General features: G+C 51.5%; 1 protein-coding gene across 1 annotated transcript in view; it reads right to left on the reverse strand.

The window, feature by feature from the left end:
- LOC147526006 (E3 ubiquitin-protein ligase rnf213-alpha-like) overlaps positions 1–17,423 on the reverse strand; it is a 48,126-nt gene that overhangs the window by 14,171 nt on the left and 16,532 nt on the right. The window contains exons 26-44 of the mRNA XM_086630619.1: positions 17,027–17,206; positions 12,914–14,387; positions 12,569–12,762; positions 12,233–12,388; positions 7,994–11,557; positions 7,579–7,712; positions 7,361–7,456; positions 6,339–6,454; positions 5,994–6,122; positions 5,342–5,406; positions 4,743–4,887; positions 4,168–4,309; positions 3,547–3,720; positions 3,047–3,180; positions 2,634–2,791; positions 2,155–2,358; positions 1,405–1,598; positions 788–908; positions 315–415 (exon numbers count right to left, since the gene is read on the reverse strand). Coding sequence (XP_086486745.1) covers positions 315–415; positions 788–908; positions 1,405–1,598; positions 2,155–2,358; positions 2,634–2,791; positions 3,047–3,180; positions 3,547–3,720; positions 4,168–4,309; positions 4,743–4,887; positions 5,342–5,406; positions 5,994–6,122; positions 6,339–6,454; positions 7,361–7,456; positions 7,579–7,712; positions 7,994–11,557; positions 12,233–12,388; positions 12,569–12,762; positions 12,914–14,387; positions 17,027–17,206 — 7,481 coding nt within the window. The remainder of the gene's footprint in view (positions 1–314; positions 416–787; positions 909–1,404; positions 1,599–2,154; positions 2,359–2,633; positions 2,792–3,046; positions 3,181–3,546; positions 3,721–4,167; positions 4,310–4,742; positions 4,888–5,341; positions 5,407–5,993; positions 6,123–6,338; positions 6,455–7,360; positions 7,457–7,578; positions 7,713–7,993; positions 11,558–12,232; positions 12,389–12,568; positions 12,763–12,913; positions 14,388–17,026; positions 17,207–17,423) is intronic.

Here is a 17,423-nt window from a genome sequence, read left to right on the forward strand (position 1 = left end):
AACTCTCTCAGCCTGTCTCCATAGCAGAGGTGCTCCAGCCCTCAGATCACCTCCGTGGACTCCTCTGGACCCACTCCCACAGCTCTGTGTTATTCTGCTGTTGGGGACCCCAGAGCTGAAGGCAGCACTGCAGGGGGGTCTCAGGAAAGCAGAGCAGAGGGGCAGAATCCCCCCCCTTGACCTGCTGCCCACGCTGTTTGGGTGCAGCCCAGGACACGGTTGGCACCGGATCCTGTATCCCCCACCCTTTACAAATATCGCATCGATGGCCAACGACCCTAAAGTCAACTTTTTTTTTTTCAGTCCGGACTTACACCAGATACACAACATCGGCGTTCTCGTTGCATTTCTTCAGCACTTTTGACACTAAATCAAAAATCTTCTCCGGCTCAAATCCCGGGGCTGCAAAGAGGCGCTGCAAAAGACAAACACATGGTGCAAGTTCAGCAGAAACATCTCTCTGGGGTACAGAGGACAAGTGTTATGGGATGTCAGTGCTGCAGGGGCACAGGGTTAGACAACAGAGTTAAGCAGATCCATGTACGGATGTCTCTGCATGGACCTCTGAGGGTGAACAACCTGGATCAACTCTTCAAATTCTCAAGGAAGCCTTTCCTTGATTTCAAATCCTCATTTCGGATCCTGAATCCAAACAGTTTGGCTCGTGGATGGCATTTCCAGCCTTTTCCCATTCCTAAGCCCTCCCTACAGCTGGGACCAGAGATCTCCTGGAAGGGAAGAGCCCTCCCAAGCTTCACAGCCATGAGCTGCTGCAGGAAACACCTACATTCCAGAGGAAGATGAACTGCTTCACCACGAGCCGCAGGAGTTTCTCCTCCATTTGTGTCTCGTTGTGCAGCAGGTGGTCAATAAACATGTAGACAATGTTGGTGCAGGTCCAGCGATGCCTGTAAAACACACATCCATTAGGTTGGACCAGACACCTCCCAAGGTCCCTTCCCACCAATATTTCTGTGACTCATCCCAGGCAGGATGTGGTAACCTGAGGACACCAGACCTTCCTGAGATAGCATTGGAGGGAGAAAGAGACGGCTTGGTCCTGTCTATGCCACTTGTTTCAATGGAGCCTGGGGCAAACTGAAACTGCTGGCCCATTTCTGGGTGACATCTCTGGAGAGACCTACTTGTCCCACTCCAGAAAGCATTTTGGCACCATCAAGGAGAAATTCCACCAGAACTGATTTGATCACGGTGAAACATCCACCACCTACTTTTGGAGCCACTTTGCTGCCATGTTTGTGGTAACAGGCAACATAATGAGGTAGCAGTGGACAGTTGGAGGACTCGTGACTCCAGCTCCTCAAGAGGCAGGCAGCTTTGGATGTCCTTCAGATGTCAAGAAGTTTGCTCGTGCTACTGTCAACAGAAAGTGACTCAACTTACAAGACGCTCTCCAGGAGTTTCTTCTTCTTCTGGTAGAACTGAAGCTGGTAGTTGTCCAGACTGATCCACTCCATCCAGGGCTTAATGGACTTGACGCTTTTCAGCCATGCTACGCAAGCGTCAAAGGGCAAAAGTCCATTTTCAGAGGGCTGCACTTTCTTCAAGAGAATGTTCAAGGCATCAAGAGTGACAAACTGAAATGACATTGGCAAAAGAAAAAGAAAGCTGGAGTCTGCTTAAAGAACTGACCTCACTGGTGGGTGGCACAGAGCGAAGGGATCATGCATGACTAGATGTTGGTAAAGCTTTTGGAGTAGTTGACAGGTCTAAGTTAGAAAGAAATGGACTTTTGTGGGTAAAGTTCTGGCATCTGTAAATCAAGAAGGGCTTTATTGAGCCTCACTGGACCTTGGAGAAAGAAGTATCTTGGGAGTCACTATGGGAAATTCTGTAAAAACCTCAGCTTGATGCTCCAAGCAATAAGCATCTAGGAGGGATGCAGACGTCTCCACGTGGATGTGGCCAGCTAAGGAGCTGGAACCCCCCCCCCCCCGAAGCACAACTAAATCAATCCCACCCATCTTAGGGCCTAAGAGTCTGAGGGGCCTTCAACGCGATTCCCAGAGTGACCCAAACACAAGAACGTCTCACTAATTACATAGCACGTAATTAAGTGATGGAAGTTGTGAAGACCACCATGTTCAAACGCAGTAGGAGAAGGGTTAGAGGGCAAACAGGCTCCTTGCTCACCATTTCTGTAGGGTTCTTTTCATACATTGCCTGCAGCTCGCTTGTGACAGCGTCGTTGCTTTTTGCTATGTCAATGAAGAGCTGATAATCATCTCGGAGGTAGAAATAGTCCATGTGAAGCCAAATTGGGGAGAAGCCCATCTCCCCTCTGCCCACGGAGGAGCAGAGTTGTTCTGCGCTGGCCAGGAAGACTTTGGATAGAATCTGCAGGTAAAATAAAAAGTGTTATTTCTGCTCAAAGCAAACAGCAGCAGGACTACGGTGAGATGCTCAGCATCGCTGTGGTATCCCATATGAAGTTTCCTCATCAAAAATAGTTCCTCAGGTGGAATTAAGACAGAATGTTCATAACAGTTGAGGAGTAGCCACAGAGAAGCACAAGGAAGGGCTTATCAAAACATCGGATCTGACCAGGAAGGACAGGACAAGGGCTAAAGCCAACGCCAGTTGAAGACGATGCTTTACCCAACCCCACTCACCTCATAGACGGAAACATCTTGCCCAGGGAAAGCCATCCTGAGAAAATCATTGGTGTAGCAGCATAGCATGTCTGGATTGCTGTCATCCGGCATCAAGACGTTCTCAATGAAGGTTTGGTAGAATCTGGCCACTTCCTCTGTAGGCTTCTCTGGTTGATCTAGAAGGGACAGCAAAGACATGGCAGAAAATGAGAGCTCCTCATTAAGGCTGAGGTGGAGGTGTGGCTGAGGGCAAGGCGATGTGCAAAGGGGCACAATGCAAGAGAAGATATAACACAGAAAGGAACACACCACACAGCTCTGGGTCATTTGAGAGGCGTGAGGAACACAGTCCCCATGGTTCCTCCTACTAAGGACGTGGATTTTGGGCAGCTCTGTTGAGTTAAAGTTTCCCGTGGAAAGTCTGGTGTTACCTTTCATTTGATAGACCTTCTCCCATATGTCGTCCAGGTAGGCTTTCAAAACCCAGCTGAATGGAAACTGGCAGACAAGGGAGGTGTTGGGGTCCTCAGTCATGGATAACACGGCAATCTTGGCATCTGCCGCCCTTGAATTCAAACAGCACCGGAAGAAGCATTAAATCGTGCGACAGACCGTAGATATCCAGAGACAGACCACTTCAGAGAAGTTCCCACCTCCCACTGACGAGTGTTCTCTTTAAAAGGGTTCAGAAACCTGGGGAGAAGTTTGGTAGGAACAGGGAAAGCTGTGCAAGAGCAGGGAAGGAGCCAGTTTTGCTGGCAGCTTCAAATAACAGGGAAGTGTTGGTGCCAGTGGCTTGACACCCAAGACCTTCCATGGTTGGTTATAAACACCTGCACCTCACGCATGAGCTACACTTCCACCACAAAACACCAGCTGTTACTGTCCTAAGGAAAACGACCTCGCTGTACATTTACACCCTGCCTCTTACTTCCTGGTGTATTTAATTTTTAGGAACGTTTCTTCTTGGAACATCTGGAGCCACAGTTCTGCGAGCGGAGAGCCTTGAGAGATGTGATCCAGGTTGTTATTGGCATCCACCACAGCGAGAATTTGGGCAAAGACGTTCGCCACGATATCTTCCAGGTGCACCCAGAGCGCTTGCCTGAAAAAGGAGACGATGCGGCTCGTTACGTTGCTTCCCACCAAGAAACCTTCCTCTGCCCCGGGGACAGCACCAGTCTTAAAGACCCACAAGTCAACCAAAACAACCCAACCACTCTGAAAACGCCAAACATGGATGTCCAGCCTTGACACATGGACGTCCAGCCTTGACACTAGCCGTCCTGAAGTCCTCGTCTATGTCACACTCAACCAACGTTGTTCGCTTCCAGCAAAAATCAACAATTCTCTTAATTTTTTGCTTTTGAGACTGAATGTGACCTTCCAGCAAGCCCCTGCCTTGTTCTAGGCTGGTAAAAAACCTCACGTATTTAGACACTTCTTGATTGTCACATATTGGCCTTCACGCAAGGTGCCTCACACTTCACGCGGAGCAGTTTTAGGGACAGAGTTACTTGACATTAGGAAGGCGGCACCCAATCAGCTCTACCTGAATGATGTGTCTTCCAGCATGAATTCGGTAGAGAGTGCCCTGCGGAAAATCCATCCCCTTGGATCTTGGCTCGTTTTCTCTCGTTCTTGCAGGAGGTAACAAATTCTTTTCTTCAGGATGGTCATAAAGTGGCTGGAAACTAATCACAAAACAGTGCGGGTTAAAACTCTCCTGGTGCTCCTCTCCAAATAGGAGACTCCGTCAAAAACCTGCAAGGGATTTTGGTTGCCATGGCTTTCCACTTAAAAAAAAAAAAATCACGACACCTAGGGCTTTTTTTAATTTGTCCTATGCGGAAACCAACTTCCATTGGCAAGTGACATCTGTCTGGGATCATCGTCCAAGGTCTGCTTTGTGGTTTACTACAGATTCTGATCATACACGAGAAACTGTGCAGCGAGGTGAAGGAGGCCCCATGCCACCTCACACCCTGTCTCTCGGGTACTTTCCCACCCATCTCTGCTTTGAGGGACACCAGAACTGGCTCTTAAACTGTTTGTTGTCTTCTTCTTGCCATACGGCTTGCAAGGTGCAAGAAGGAGCTGCTTCTATTTCTCTCTACTCACACGTACCGCTACTCTGAGCGTGGAAAAGCAAGCTGTGAAGGATCTTGATTCTCTCCGTTGGACGCTGGCTGTTGTCCTTCTTGTCCTCCAGCTGGATCACAGCCTTCTGGATGCTCCCTTTGATCATTGTGTCCACGTTGAGGAACTGTGGCTGGAAAAGACTGGAGGTCAGTTGGTTGTTCAACACTACTTTGGTCTCATTGGCCTGGGGATGCTTATCCTGGGACATCTCTTCTCCAGAACTTTGCACAGCGGGCTCTGAGGTGTGTTCCCATCTCACCATCCCAACAAAACCTGGTTAAGTCAGCTCCCGGGGCATGGAGAGCTGCTGATGTCTCTGGTAAGGGATGCTGCTTTGCTGACAGTGACAAAAGGCTTCTGGTCTTGTGCCGGTTGCTCACAGAGGGGCTGAGAGACCACCACCCAACGTCAACCTCACAGTGTGACCCAGGAAGACCTGCAGCTATTCTTTCATGTGACAAGGTACCAGCCCAAGCAAGGACCTTCAAAAGCAGATCCCAAAATGTCTGTTGATACCCAAGCCAGTTCTTGCACAATGACAAGTAACTAAAATGAGGAGAAAAAAAAGAAAAAAAAAACCATACGTTTTCCTCTGGGGAAAGATCAGACTCGGGGAGACTTCCCAGGGCAGCAGAATCCTCTGGAGAACCTGAAACCACAATGAACCACACAACTCAGCTGCAAAAACCCCCAAGAAGAGACACTTCGATCCACAGGAGGTGTCGGAAGTGCCTCGACCATCAACAGGGAGAAATAAAGCAGCGCTGGGGTGGAAACCACCCCACCTGCTTGATATCAGCGTCTTGACGACACGTGACCCTCAGGCTTGGGGAGCAATTGGCTGGACATCTCTGAACGAGAACATGGATTCAAGGAGCCACCCAGAGTTGGCTTGCAATGATGGATCAAACCGTTTCTGCCTCATTTGCCTAACCATCTAGTCAAAGAGTGGGGGTCAGGAAGCTCATGTTGACTCCACACGGAAGTCCCCGGTGGCACAGCTAGTTTGCCATCATTAACTGCTACTCCATCATCACAGTTGGCCCATCAGGAGGCAAAGACTACAGTGCTATGAAGACCTCAGAAGCAGCAAGTGCTCTTGGGACCCACAGCTTGGGATCTGCTTGATCTGGGTGTGTTCTTCTCAACAGGTGGGACATGGGAGGATGGGGCAGTGGGGTTTCTGAAAGGGACAGCAGTGGGAAGATGTTGGGTTTATGGTAAGAGTCTTCCTACCTGTTGGGAGACGCTGCAGGGAGCTGCTCATGAAAATCTCTGCAATGGTCATCTGAGAGAGCTGGCCGAGATTGGCCTTAAAGTCCTCTGGGGGCATGAGGTCATCCAAGTGGATGGACTTCCAGCCACCTGGAGAGGCAAGAGGATGGGTGAGTCCATCTGCTGTTTTGTGATGCATCAACCCTTTGGAAAAGCAGTGAGCTTGGCTGCTGGGATTTCGCAGCCGAGCAGGGCAGGAAGACAGCGAGAGAGATGGAAAAGCCAGCACTAGAGGTGTCTTCTCTGCACGTCTTCATCCTCCCCTGCCACTCTCCTCCCGCCCCCAAGCAGCGAGCGTGACCTTACCGCTGTCAAAAGCCAGGTAGCTGCACCCCCCCAGCACCCGCGGGACTTTAGTGATGAGCACGACGTGCAAGAGGTGGGGGCTGGCTGACCTCCAGCGCTCGTCGGTGATGCAGTACCTGGAAACATCAGCAGAAGGTCAGGGAGGAGGAGAGGAGAGGAGAGGAGAGGAGAGGAGAGGAGAGGAGAGGAGAGGAGAGGAGAGGAGAGGAGAGGAGGAGGAGAGGAGAGGAGAGGAGAGGAGAGGAGAGGAGAGGAGAGGAGAGGAGAGGAGAGGGGAGGAGAGGGGAGGAGAGGAGAGGAGAGGAGAGGAGAGGAGAGGAGAGGAGAGGAGAGGGGAGGGGAGGGGAGGGGAGGGGAGGGGAGGGGAGGGGAGGGGAGGAGAGGGGAGGAGAGGGGAGGAGAGGGGAGGAGAGGGGAGGAGAGGAGAGGGGAGGAGAGGGGAGGAGAGGGGAGGAGAGGGGAGGAGAGGGGAGGAGAGGGGAGGAGAGGAGAGGGGAGGAGAGGGGAGGAGGGAGGGAGGAGAGGGAGGAGGAGGGAGGAGGGAGGGAGGGAGGGGGGAGGGAGGGGAGGAGGGAGGGAGGAAGGGAGGGAGGAAGGGAGGGAGGAAGGGAGGGAGGAAGGGAGGAGGAAGGAGGGAGGAGGGGAGGGGAGGGGAGGGGAGGGGAGGGGAGGGGAGGGGAGGGGAGGGGAGGGGAGGGAGGAGGGAGGGAGGAGGGAGGGAGGAGGGAGGGAGGAGGGAGGGAGGAAGGGAGGGAGGAAGGGAGGGAGGAAGGGAGGGAGGAAGGGAGGGAGGAAGGGAGGGAGGAAGGGAGGGAGGAAGGGAGGGAAGGAGGGAGGGAAGGAGGGAGGGAGGGAAGGAGGGAGGGAAGGAGGGAGGAAGGAGGAAGGAGGGAGGAGGAGGGAGGAGGGAGGAAGGAGGGAGGAGGAGGGAGGAGGGAGGGAGGAGGGAGGAAGGAGGGAGGAAGGAGGGAGGAAGGAGGGAGGAAGGAAGAAGGAAAGAGGGAGGAAGGACGGCTGCTTACTTGGCACAGGCCAGGAGTCTTTTGCTGCTCTGAGGCTCATCTAAGTGAAACTGCACGAGGAGCAACCTCACTTCCTGGGGGTCCCTGAAGAAATTCCTGCAATGAAACGGCCTCTTTAACGCCTTCTCCCAGGACGGTCTCACCCCACCTCACCCCAAAGCACTGCGGGAAGTGGGAATCACCCCCCAGGCTGAAGAAGAGAAACATCAAAAGCCCACCTGAGGTCCTGGCGGAAAGCATGTTCAGTGTCGAACTGGCTCAGGAAGAGGCACTGGATTGTACCCGGGAGATGGAGCATCTTCCTCAGCATTCCTAAATCCTTCTGGTTTAGCAGTCTGGCATGGGTGGAGACCTGTGGTCAAAAGGGAAAGCAAAACAGGTTGTCCTGCTGCCTCAAACGGGTGAGATCCTCCAGGGTATCTCCATCGGTGCTTGGTGCTCATCTACAGGCAGCTGGAAGGTGCCCCAAGTATCCCAGGTCTCATCTGCCTCCCGAGGAAGGACAGAGTCTACCCTGGCTGCATATGACCATGGAGGTGAAGAAGGTGGACGTAAATCCACTGTTCTCCTGGCCCAACCAAGATCATGGGGCCACCATGCTCGCTTGGAAACCAAACAGCCAAGCACGGGTACCTGCAGGCATGGCCCAGTGGGGCTCCCTTTCTGCTGCTGCTGCTTCATCGTCTCACACAAAAGGCTGGCCAGGTCATTGTGCTGCTGCTCCATGAAATACAGGTCCTGGATCTGCTTAGCGTCCTCCAGAGCAGAGTACTTAAGGCGCAGGATGGAGTCAGGAGTGGCACACTCCACCAGTTTGCTTGTGGCAGTGGAGAAGACCTGGTCTCCGTAGGGTTCATAGCCTCTGCAGTGAGGCTGGGAGCTCTCCAGCACGATGGCGGCAGAAGTGTCATCGCTGAAGCCGATGAAGACATCCTGTTCCTTGGGAGCAAGCGTGTGGGACCAGGCCTTGAACAAATCCGGCTTTTTGATGCAGACAAACTGATTGGCCCAATTCTCCAGGTCCCGCTTCAGGTCCTTCTGTTGCCAGTTGAGGATGGTGTTCATGTCCAAGCAATGCTTCTCCAGACGGCTCAGCAGAGGGGTGGGGAACTCCGTGTAGACCACGTTCTTCTCCTCTATAACGATCAGCCGGAATTCCTCCTTCACGCGGCTCTTCACCCGGTGAGTGCCGAGGCCCAGGTCAACGTAGTTGTTGCCCCCCAGGCTGACGAAGCATTGATTGAGGGTATCGTAGAGGCTCTCGTAAAGGTTCTGGATGTTGAGGAGGACAACGGGCCTGCCTATCTCCATGCAAGTTTTCACCCTGTTCACAGAGCGGCACACCTGGGAGTAATCCTGGTCCCGTGGGAAACCGGAGCCAAAAATGATGTCGCAGTTGTTGGTGTCTATCAGGTGGGTCATCTGGATGATCTGAAAGGCGGCGTTGTTGGTTGTCAGCAAGAGGAGGTAACGAGACATGAATCCCACTTGCCGTTTGTCCATGTTTTCCTCCAGCAGACGGATGCAGCTGGTCTCCGTCACGGAGGTGAGACGTATCTCGCTGGTGCAGTTACGGAAGATTTCCAGAGGATGGATATCTCTGGAGCCTCCGAAGTTTCTCTGAATGGCCTTGACAAGGAGCTCCTCGTAAGAACCGTGCCTCATGTCCTGCGTGTAGAACACGATCATTTTGATTAAGCTGTAGAAGTCACGAAGCCCAAAGAACTCTGTCTTCTGTGTTTTCAGCACGTTGCAGTAGAAGTCAGCCAGAATGGAGAACAAATGCTCGATTCTTTCCAGGTGAGGTTGGCCAGCACAGATGCCTTTGGCTGTCTTCACCAGCTCATCCTTGCTAGGTTCTGTCCGGAAGACGAGGAGGCCCCTGTTCATTTTGGCAGGATCCAAGGCCCAGTTGGAGATACCCACAAAGCCAACTTTCTTGTAATCCTCCACCTGCTCATCGTCAACGCATCCATCTTCCAGAAGAGGATGCAACGTCTTCAACGGCATATCAGGCGAGTCTTCTGCAAGACCAATCTCATCCAGCAGGACCACGGATGCAAACTCGTTCAGGTTCTTGCCCTTCTGGAACTGAGCACATTGTCGGAAAGTGGAGATGACGCCTTCTGGTTTGGAATGGGGGCTGCACTGGAAGGAGAGCAGCTGGACCTCTTTGCATCTTTTGAACAATGGCATGCTGGACCACGGGCCTTTCATGGCATCTATGGTGATGGTTTTGGAAAGAGATTTGGAGCTTCCTGGCTTTCCAACCAGAAAGAGCGGCACCCGGAGGTCCATGCAGACAACCATCATGAAGATGTTCTCCCGCAGAGCGTTGTTGCGGGCTATCGGCTTCGAAATCGAGAGGTTCTCAAGAAACACCTGTTGGCACAACTCAATCTCTTCCTGGAGCTGGGACGCAGGGACTGAGAAGCATTTTGCCACCTCCTCCAGGTACTCTTGGCGGCTCTCCAGAGACATGTAATAGCAGACCCCTACCGAGAGGACCAAAGCCCTTTGCGTGGCATTTAGGCTCAGTTCCTCTTTCTTCTCGCTCCGCCTCTTGTCATCAATCTCGGGGAAAAGCAGGTCTCTCAAGTTATAAAACCAAAGGACTATTTTCATGCAGCGGTCTATGTCCCGGAGGCTGGCCACTTGGCATTCGTCCTTCCTCTCTCTCAAGAACTTCTGGGAGGCCGAAATGACACTGGTGAAGACATCCAGGTTTCCCGCAGGGATCTTGGTCTCCACGATGGACTTCACAATCTCCCTGATGTACAGGCTTTGCGTCTTCTCGTTCAGCTCCCCAAAATCCCAGACCAGAGGTAACAAACTGGGAGGAAGGGGCTGCACCCGATACACCAACTGCCGCAAAGGAACGTAGCCCAGCTTCTCCAGGGTGTCTTCACTCCGGACTCGGTATCCCAAGCCAGCTTTCTCCAGTTTCTCAATGGTGTCCTTGGTGTGTCTTTTGTAAGGGTTGCAAGCAGCCACCACTTTCAAGCGGTCGGTGGAAATCCGCTTTCCATTGACGCTGCGGTCGCACAGCACTTCTTTGATGGCAAAGATGGCCTCGGAGGTGTTGGCTTCGTCGAAGAACAGCACTGTGTCTACGTTGTGCTTTTCTTCATTAGCGTGTGCCAGCTTGACGGCCTGCCTCACCTTCTCCTGGATCATCTTGGAGGTGGTGCCGCCGTGAACGCGCACCACCATCATGTTCTGAACTTTCCTGCCTGCCCCTTGCAGGTTGCACATGAACTGCACCAGCTTCGTCTTCCCGCACCCGGTTTCACCCATGATGATCACGGGGATCCCGCATTGGAACCGCAGGTGAATCGCCAGCATCTTCATGGTGTTGTCCAGAGTCAACTGGTAAGAAGTATCTGGATCCTCCTGGCATTTCACACCAAAAACTCTGCAGAGGGCCTCCAGCTGCTCGGTTCTGGATAAGGTTTCAAATTTCTTGTTGAAAGGAACATTTTGGAGTGCCAAAGTCACGTATAAATGCTTGCTCATAACTGCCTTCTCCAAAACAGCCTGGGAATAAGCATCAATCGCGTCGAAGTTCTGGTTGACATGAAAACCCAAAAACTCCATGGAATCATCCTCAGCGTGGAAGACTATGTAAGGGTGAGACTCCTGCTCCCACTTGCGTCTTAGCTGGTACTCCCTCAAAACACTGTCCATCTCCTTCCCCTCCTCACTTGGCACGCTTTCATCGGACATGTGGAGGGAAGGCATGGCGAAGTCCTTGGACATGGCGATCATGAACTTGACGACAAATGTTTTGAAGCCACAGAACTGTCTTCCGACCACTGGACTGCAGAAGACCGATTTCTCACACTTCCTTAGCTGGAAGTTCAAGAAGCGTGTGAAGTTGCTGAGCTCAGTCCAGGAGGGGTTGCTTCTCCCACAGAACTCCACCAAGCACGCCAGGCATTCTTTCTCTGTCCCTTCAGTCCTTCCAGGAACAAAAGTGAAAAGGTCAAGGTCTTTCTTTTGTTTGTGTCTGCTGAGATATTGGTAGGACCTTTGGAAAACGTCACTATTTAGCTTATCCCGGTCAAACTGTTTCTCCCTCAGTTTCGCAGGAAGGACAGAGCTGCAACCTCCCAGCAGGTCAAGCACCTGCAGCGGTGATACACACTCCACGGTAGGAAAAAGATCCAGGAACTTTTCTTCCATTTCGATGGAAATCTAAAAGCGAGAGGACACAAATCACCGTGAGGACCATTCTCCAACCTCCCGCATTTGTCCACAACCCCCAAAACCCATTTTTTGTTTCCCCTGGTCACAAATGGCTCGGCAGCCTGGGAAAAAACATCGAAATGCCGAGATCTCTGCAAGCCTTCAGGCAGATTGAAAACCCTACAGCCATTAAAGTCTGTCTTGCCCAGCATCCTGTCTCGGGTTGGGTGATCTTGTCACCTTCTCCTATGCTTTCTCCTGTTCCACTAACTCCTTTTGGAGATGGAGGGACCTGAACTCAGTCAATATTCAAGGTATGGTGAGGAACCCCAGAAGATGGATCAACCACTAGTGAATCTGGGGTGTGTTTCACACCTTCAGTAACTCTAAAGCATGGTTCGGGTGCAAACTGGCTTTAAAAACATGCGTGAGGTTCGAGTCACAGCAAAATCGGGATGAAAAAGCTCCCATTTTCCTCCCAAACTCAGCACAGGGCCTGATATTTCACTTCAGTAGAGAACGTGTTTGACCTGGTTGCTTCTGTGTGAGGTGAGATACTGCCCCACTGGAGACACAGACTCTAAACTGTGCATCGTTCCGGTGGAGACATTGGAGTTCAGCAGATTTACTCATGCCCAGCCTCAACAGTTCCTCCAGCCCGAATGCAGACCCCCCCCAAAATACCTCTTGCTTCCTCGTGCTGCTAACACCTTTCCCTTTTGCCAGGTACTCAATCAAGTAGAGATGAGAGGGTTTGCACTTCCAGACCAAGCCGTCGGGGCTCTGGATGTGCCGCAGGATGCACAAGTCAATCAGCAGCCGGTAGAGACCCTTCGATACCTGGCAGGGCAAAAAGAAAAAACAAAACCAAATTAAAACCGATGCAGAATTCTGCCAAAACGTGCTTGCTGCTCTGATGGGGCTGGATTTGAGTTTCCACCTCTTTCCCTCCCTCCCTGTGTGTAGGGTCTTTTGGGTTTCACCACCTCTTCCTGTCCACTTTAAGACCCAAGCACTCACCACTGGAGAAACATCAATGTGGAAGATGCTGGGCTGAATTTTGGGCACAGATTCCTTGAAGGACAAGAGTTCCTCCACGAAGAACTGGAAATCGACGTCCGACTCCATGAGCCTAATGGTTTTATGAAGCGGTAGCGTGCCACCTAGCCGGGCATGGACCTTTCTGATGGTATTTTCCACAAAGAGCGACTTCCCTAAGGAATGGAAAAGATGATCATGGATCGAGCTACCCTTCTACACTTGCACGTGACCCAAACCAAGGAAATCTCTCCCCAAAAGCACGGTGTGCCACCTTGCCTCCTTAGTTTGAGGTACAACTCAGAATACGACTCCTCAGAAACCTACCCATTCCCGCTCGCTCCGAAAAGACAAACTTCACATTCTGCTGATGGGGCTCTTCAAAGGCTTGAGCGACCGGGGCCGTCCCGCTTGGCACTGTCAGATGCATCTTCAGGTAGTTCTGGATTTCTGTCTTGGAGTAGCAAGGGAAAACCACCTTGTAGGCATCAAAGGCCGTGATAACGTAGGAATTGTGAGCTTTGGCGTTGCAGAAGATGATGAATTGGTAGTTGGGGATGCTGGAAAATTGCACCAGGCGGAAGAAGTGGGACTCAAGTTGTTTGGAAACTTTATAAACTAATTTATCAGCGCCCAGCAAACAGTAGATCTTCTGGTCTTGAGAACCCGGGGAAAGGGCTCTCCTGACAAGCAGCTCCACCTCCTCCTCCTCCGTGTTGGGTGTGCACACCAGGACCTCGTCGTATGATGGAAGAGGCGCCATCTCAGTATGTTGGTAGATGAATAACATGTTGGGTAACATTTCCTCTTCCTTACACAGGACAAGAAGCGGTTTCCCTGCTTCAAAGCCAACAGGTAAACTTCTCCCAACCCGTGTGCTTTCCAGAGCGGCCAAGCGCTTCAACGTCTCCCCAAAAACATCCAAGCCTATGTATTTATCGGACACTAGGCCAGCGAATTTCTTGCAGTAGGCATCCCAGAGCAGACGCACCTTGTCGTAAATTGACGGTAAACTCTCAAAGGAGGTGGCCAACTCATCGTGCGCCAGGGTGCTGAAGGAAACCTGGTCCACATCGTCTCTGTTCGTGGTCTTAAATTTCCGTCTCTTCTGCAGGAAGGCTTCTCTCGTCTCCTCATACAACTTGCTGAGCTCTTCGACCCGCTCCTCGTTGTCGCCCTGTTCAAAGGCGAAATCCATGAGCATCTGCTCTGTGATGGGCGAGTTGGACAGGCAGCTCTGCAAGGCGGCCTTTGCCACCGACTCATCGTAGCCCGATTCGGCCAAGCTCTTAATGAGCTGGGGGAAACGAAAGATGTAGTCGTGCCAGGTGACCGATTCCTCATCTCCCGCCGACGTATTCATGGAGTCCAGAGGAGTCATCAGCGCATCCTCCAGGGCTTTTTTGATGTCGTCCTCTTTGATGTCGTGCTTGATGACGGAAAGCATGATGAGCACCTGCGGTTCTATGATGCCCTTCTGGACTCTGGCCAATTGGCTGCATAAGTAGAAGAGCTGGTGTGCAGTGAAGAGGTTGAGATGATAGTAGGTGTCTCTTTGAGTCTCCAGATACTTCTTCCACTCTACCAGGCAATGCTCCATCGCTTTAGAGAGGCTGTCCAGCTCCTCCAGGACGGGTCTTGTGCTATGAACAAGGATCCCAGCAATTCCAAACTCGGTGTAGATTGTCACACGTTGCTGGGCGTTGCAGTAGATGTCAGCTTTCCAGTCCATGAAGAGGATGTTGCCAAAGCTGAGAAGCTCCAGGTACAGCTTTCCAACCGTTTCAACTTTTTCTAATATCTGTGACACATCAAAGAGACAAGAGGGAAATGGATCACGTACTGCAGCATGTTCTCAACAGCTTCCAAACACTGCTCAGGTCACGCTTTCTTCCCAAGATCTGTACAGCTCAGCTGTTGGTTCCCCAGTTCAAGAGAGACATGGCCATACTGGAGAGAGGCCAGGGAAGACAATGAAGGGATTGGAGCATCTCGCTGTGTGACTGGTGCCATACACAAGGTTTAGGCTTCTATGATCATGGATCTACCTCCGAGATGCTGGATCTACCTCTGAGAAGGTGGGTCTACCTTTGAGAATTTGGACCCACCTTTGAGAATTTGGACTCACCTTTGAAAATTTGGATTTACCTTTGAGAAGCCAGGTCCATTGGGAGATGATGGGATTCACTTGACCAACTGGGGCAAGAGGGTCTTCACCTAGAAGCTGTCCAGGCTTAAGGAGAGCTTTAAGCTAGGTTTAACAGGGGAAGGGGATAGTTTTGAGCAACAGAGAAGAGTCAGGGGCTGCTGGTGTAAAAGGAACCAAGAGGGAAACACTTGTGAAATGCCTCAAGGGAATTAGGGCATGTTCCTCTAAAAAGGACAAGTTAAGAGCTTCTGGATAAAAATTAGGGGCAAAGACAACAAAGGGAGCCTCGTGGTCGGTGTTTACTACCGGCCACCCGATTAAGAGGAGCCTGTTGACGAAGCGTTCTTACTCTGACTATAGGAAGCATCCCACTCACATGCCGTGATCCTGCTGGGGATCTGCAGGATACTGCTTCAGTCCCCCAACGTCCGCTGGAACAGCAGCACAGCAAGATGTAGGCAGTCCAGGAGATTCTTGGAGAGAGCCTGGGATAATTCCATAAGCCAGGGGAGAAGACCTGTTGCTCACCAACACAGGTGAATTAATTAGAGATGTCAAGATCGGTGGCAGCCTGGGCTGCAGTGACCATGCCCTGGTGGAATTCATAATCTTGAGGGACACAGGCCAGGCGAAGATCAGAGTCAGGACCCAGAATGTGAGGAGAGCAAACTTGCAGTGGTTTAAGGAATTAGTGAATGGGACCCCTCAGGGACGAAGGAACTGAACAGAGCTGGCAGCTCTTTGAGAACATCTGTCATAGCATGGAAGAGCTCTCAATTCCCACGGGTAAGAAACCAGGCGAGGAAGGCAGGAGACCAGCATGACTCAGTTAGGACCTGTGGTCAAACTGCAGTGTCAGAAGGGAAGGTACAGGCAGCGGAAGCAGGGACACGTATCCTGGGAAGAATATCGGGACGCTGCCTGGATGTGCAGGGAGCGGATCAGGGAAGCTAAGGAACAGTTGGAGCCAAGTTTGCCAAGGGATGTGAAGAGTGTGAAGGGCTTCTGCAGTTATGTCGGCCAGAGAAAGATTAAAGAAAATGTACCCCCTCTGGTAAGTGAGACAGAAGAGCTGGTGTCAACTGACATGGAGAAGACAGATATTCAAATTTTTGCCTCGTTTTTCGGTGATAATCTCTCTTCCCACATCTCTCAAGTCCCTGGACTTTATGGCAGAGACTGGGGGAATGAAGTCCCTCCTATAGTAGGAGATCAGGTACGGGACCACCCAAAGAACCTCAATGTACTTAAGTCCATGGGACTCTATACTGATGTGGTGAGACCCCACCAGGTCTCCAGCACAAGAGTACGAGCCAGCAGTGTGCCCAGGTGGCCAAGGCAGTCAATAGCATCCTGGCTTGTACCAGAAACAGTGTGACCAGCAGGACTGAAGAAGTGATCGTGTCCCCGTACTCGGCACTAGTAAGGCCACATCTCAAATGCTGTGTTCAGTTTTGGACCCCGCACTACAAGAAGGACATTTTGGTGCTGGAGTGTGTCCAGAGAAGGGCAACAAAGCTGGCGAAGAGTCTGGAGCACAAGTCTTGTGAGGAGCAGCTGAGGGAACTGGGTTGTTCAGCCTGGAGAAAAGAAGGCTCAGAAGAGACCTTCTCGCTCTCTACAACTACCTGAAAGGAGGTTGTAGTGAGGTGGGGGTTGGTCTCTTCTCCCAAAGTAACAAGTGATAGGACGAGAGGAAATGACCTGAAGTTTCGTCAGGAGAGGTTTAGACTGGATGTTAGGAGAAAGATGGAGAGAGACCTTTTACCAAGGCCTGTAGTGACAGACCAGGGGATAACAGTTTTAAACTGAAAAAGGGTGGATTTAGGTCAGACTTAAGGAAGAAATGTTTTGTGATGGTGGTGAGACACTGGAAAAGGTTGCCTAGAGGAGTTGTGGATGCCTCATCATTGGAAGTGTTCACAGTCACACTGGACGGGGCTTTGAGCAACCTGATCTACTAGAAGATGTCCCCATCCATGGCAGAGGGAGTTGGACTAGATAACCTTCAGAAGTCCTTTCCAACCCAAACCATTCTGTGAGTCCCTCCATAGTGAAGTATGAAAGGTCTTGGTTGGGCTGTTGGGCACCGCAAGTGAAGAACAATGCTTCGGCAAGCAGATCCCACTCCTGTAGCTTGGGAAGAGGGTGTCATCCTAGAGCAACACCTCTGCTCCTCAAAGACCAGAATTACAGGTCACGGATGAGTCTCCTGGAAATAACTCCAGGAAAATCCCAAACCCAACGGCCACAGTTTTTCAGGCAGATGTTGGTGCCATGCTGTGACTTACCTCCAAGAAACGGTTTGCCTCCTCTCTGCCCTGCTCAACCTTGGTGGCAATCAACATAAGCTTGTTCTGGAGCTCTGTGAGCTGAGACAAACTGTATTTCTTGGTCTTCTGGTCTGCTGGAGATGTGTCCTCCTCGCTGTCATTCAGCAGTCGCAATGAGACGCAGTCCTCGAGCGTAGCCTGGAGAGAAGAGAAGACAACCAACATCACCACATGGTCCTTTCACAGAGCTTTGAGTGGAAATGCTGTGCGTCAGGACCCTACGTGTCTTGTACCACTGTCTTTGGAGGAAAGAAAAGCCTGTTTCCTGCTGAAAATACTCAAGGTTTAAGAGAAAATGGGTGGTATGAGATCGTACTAGTTGCAAACCCAACTGGAGGTCCATTGGCAACCTATC

This window comes from Tauraco erythrolophus, unplaced genomic scaffold, assembly GCF_009769465.1.
Source record: "Tauraco erythrolophus isolate bTauEry1 unplaced genomic scaffold, bTauEry1.pri scaffold_40_arrow_ctg1, whole genome shotgun sequence".
NCBI classification, from domain to species: Eukaryota; Metazoa; Chordata; class Aves; order Musophagiformes; family Musophagidae; genus Tauraco; species Tauraco erythrolophus.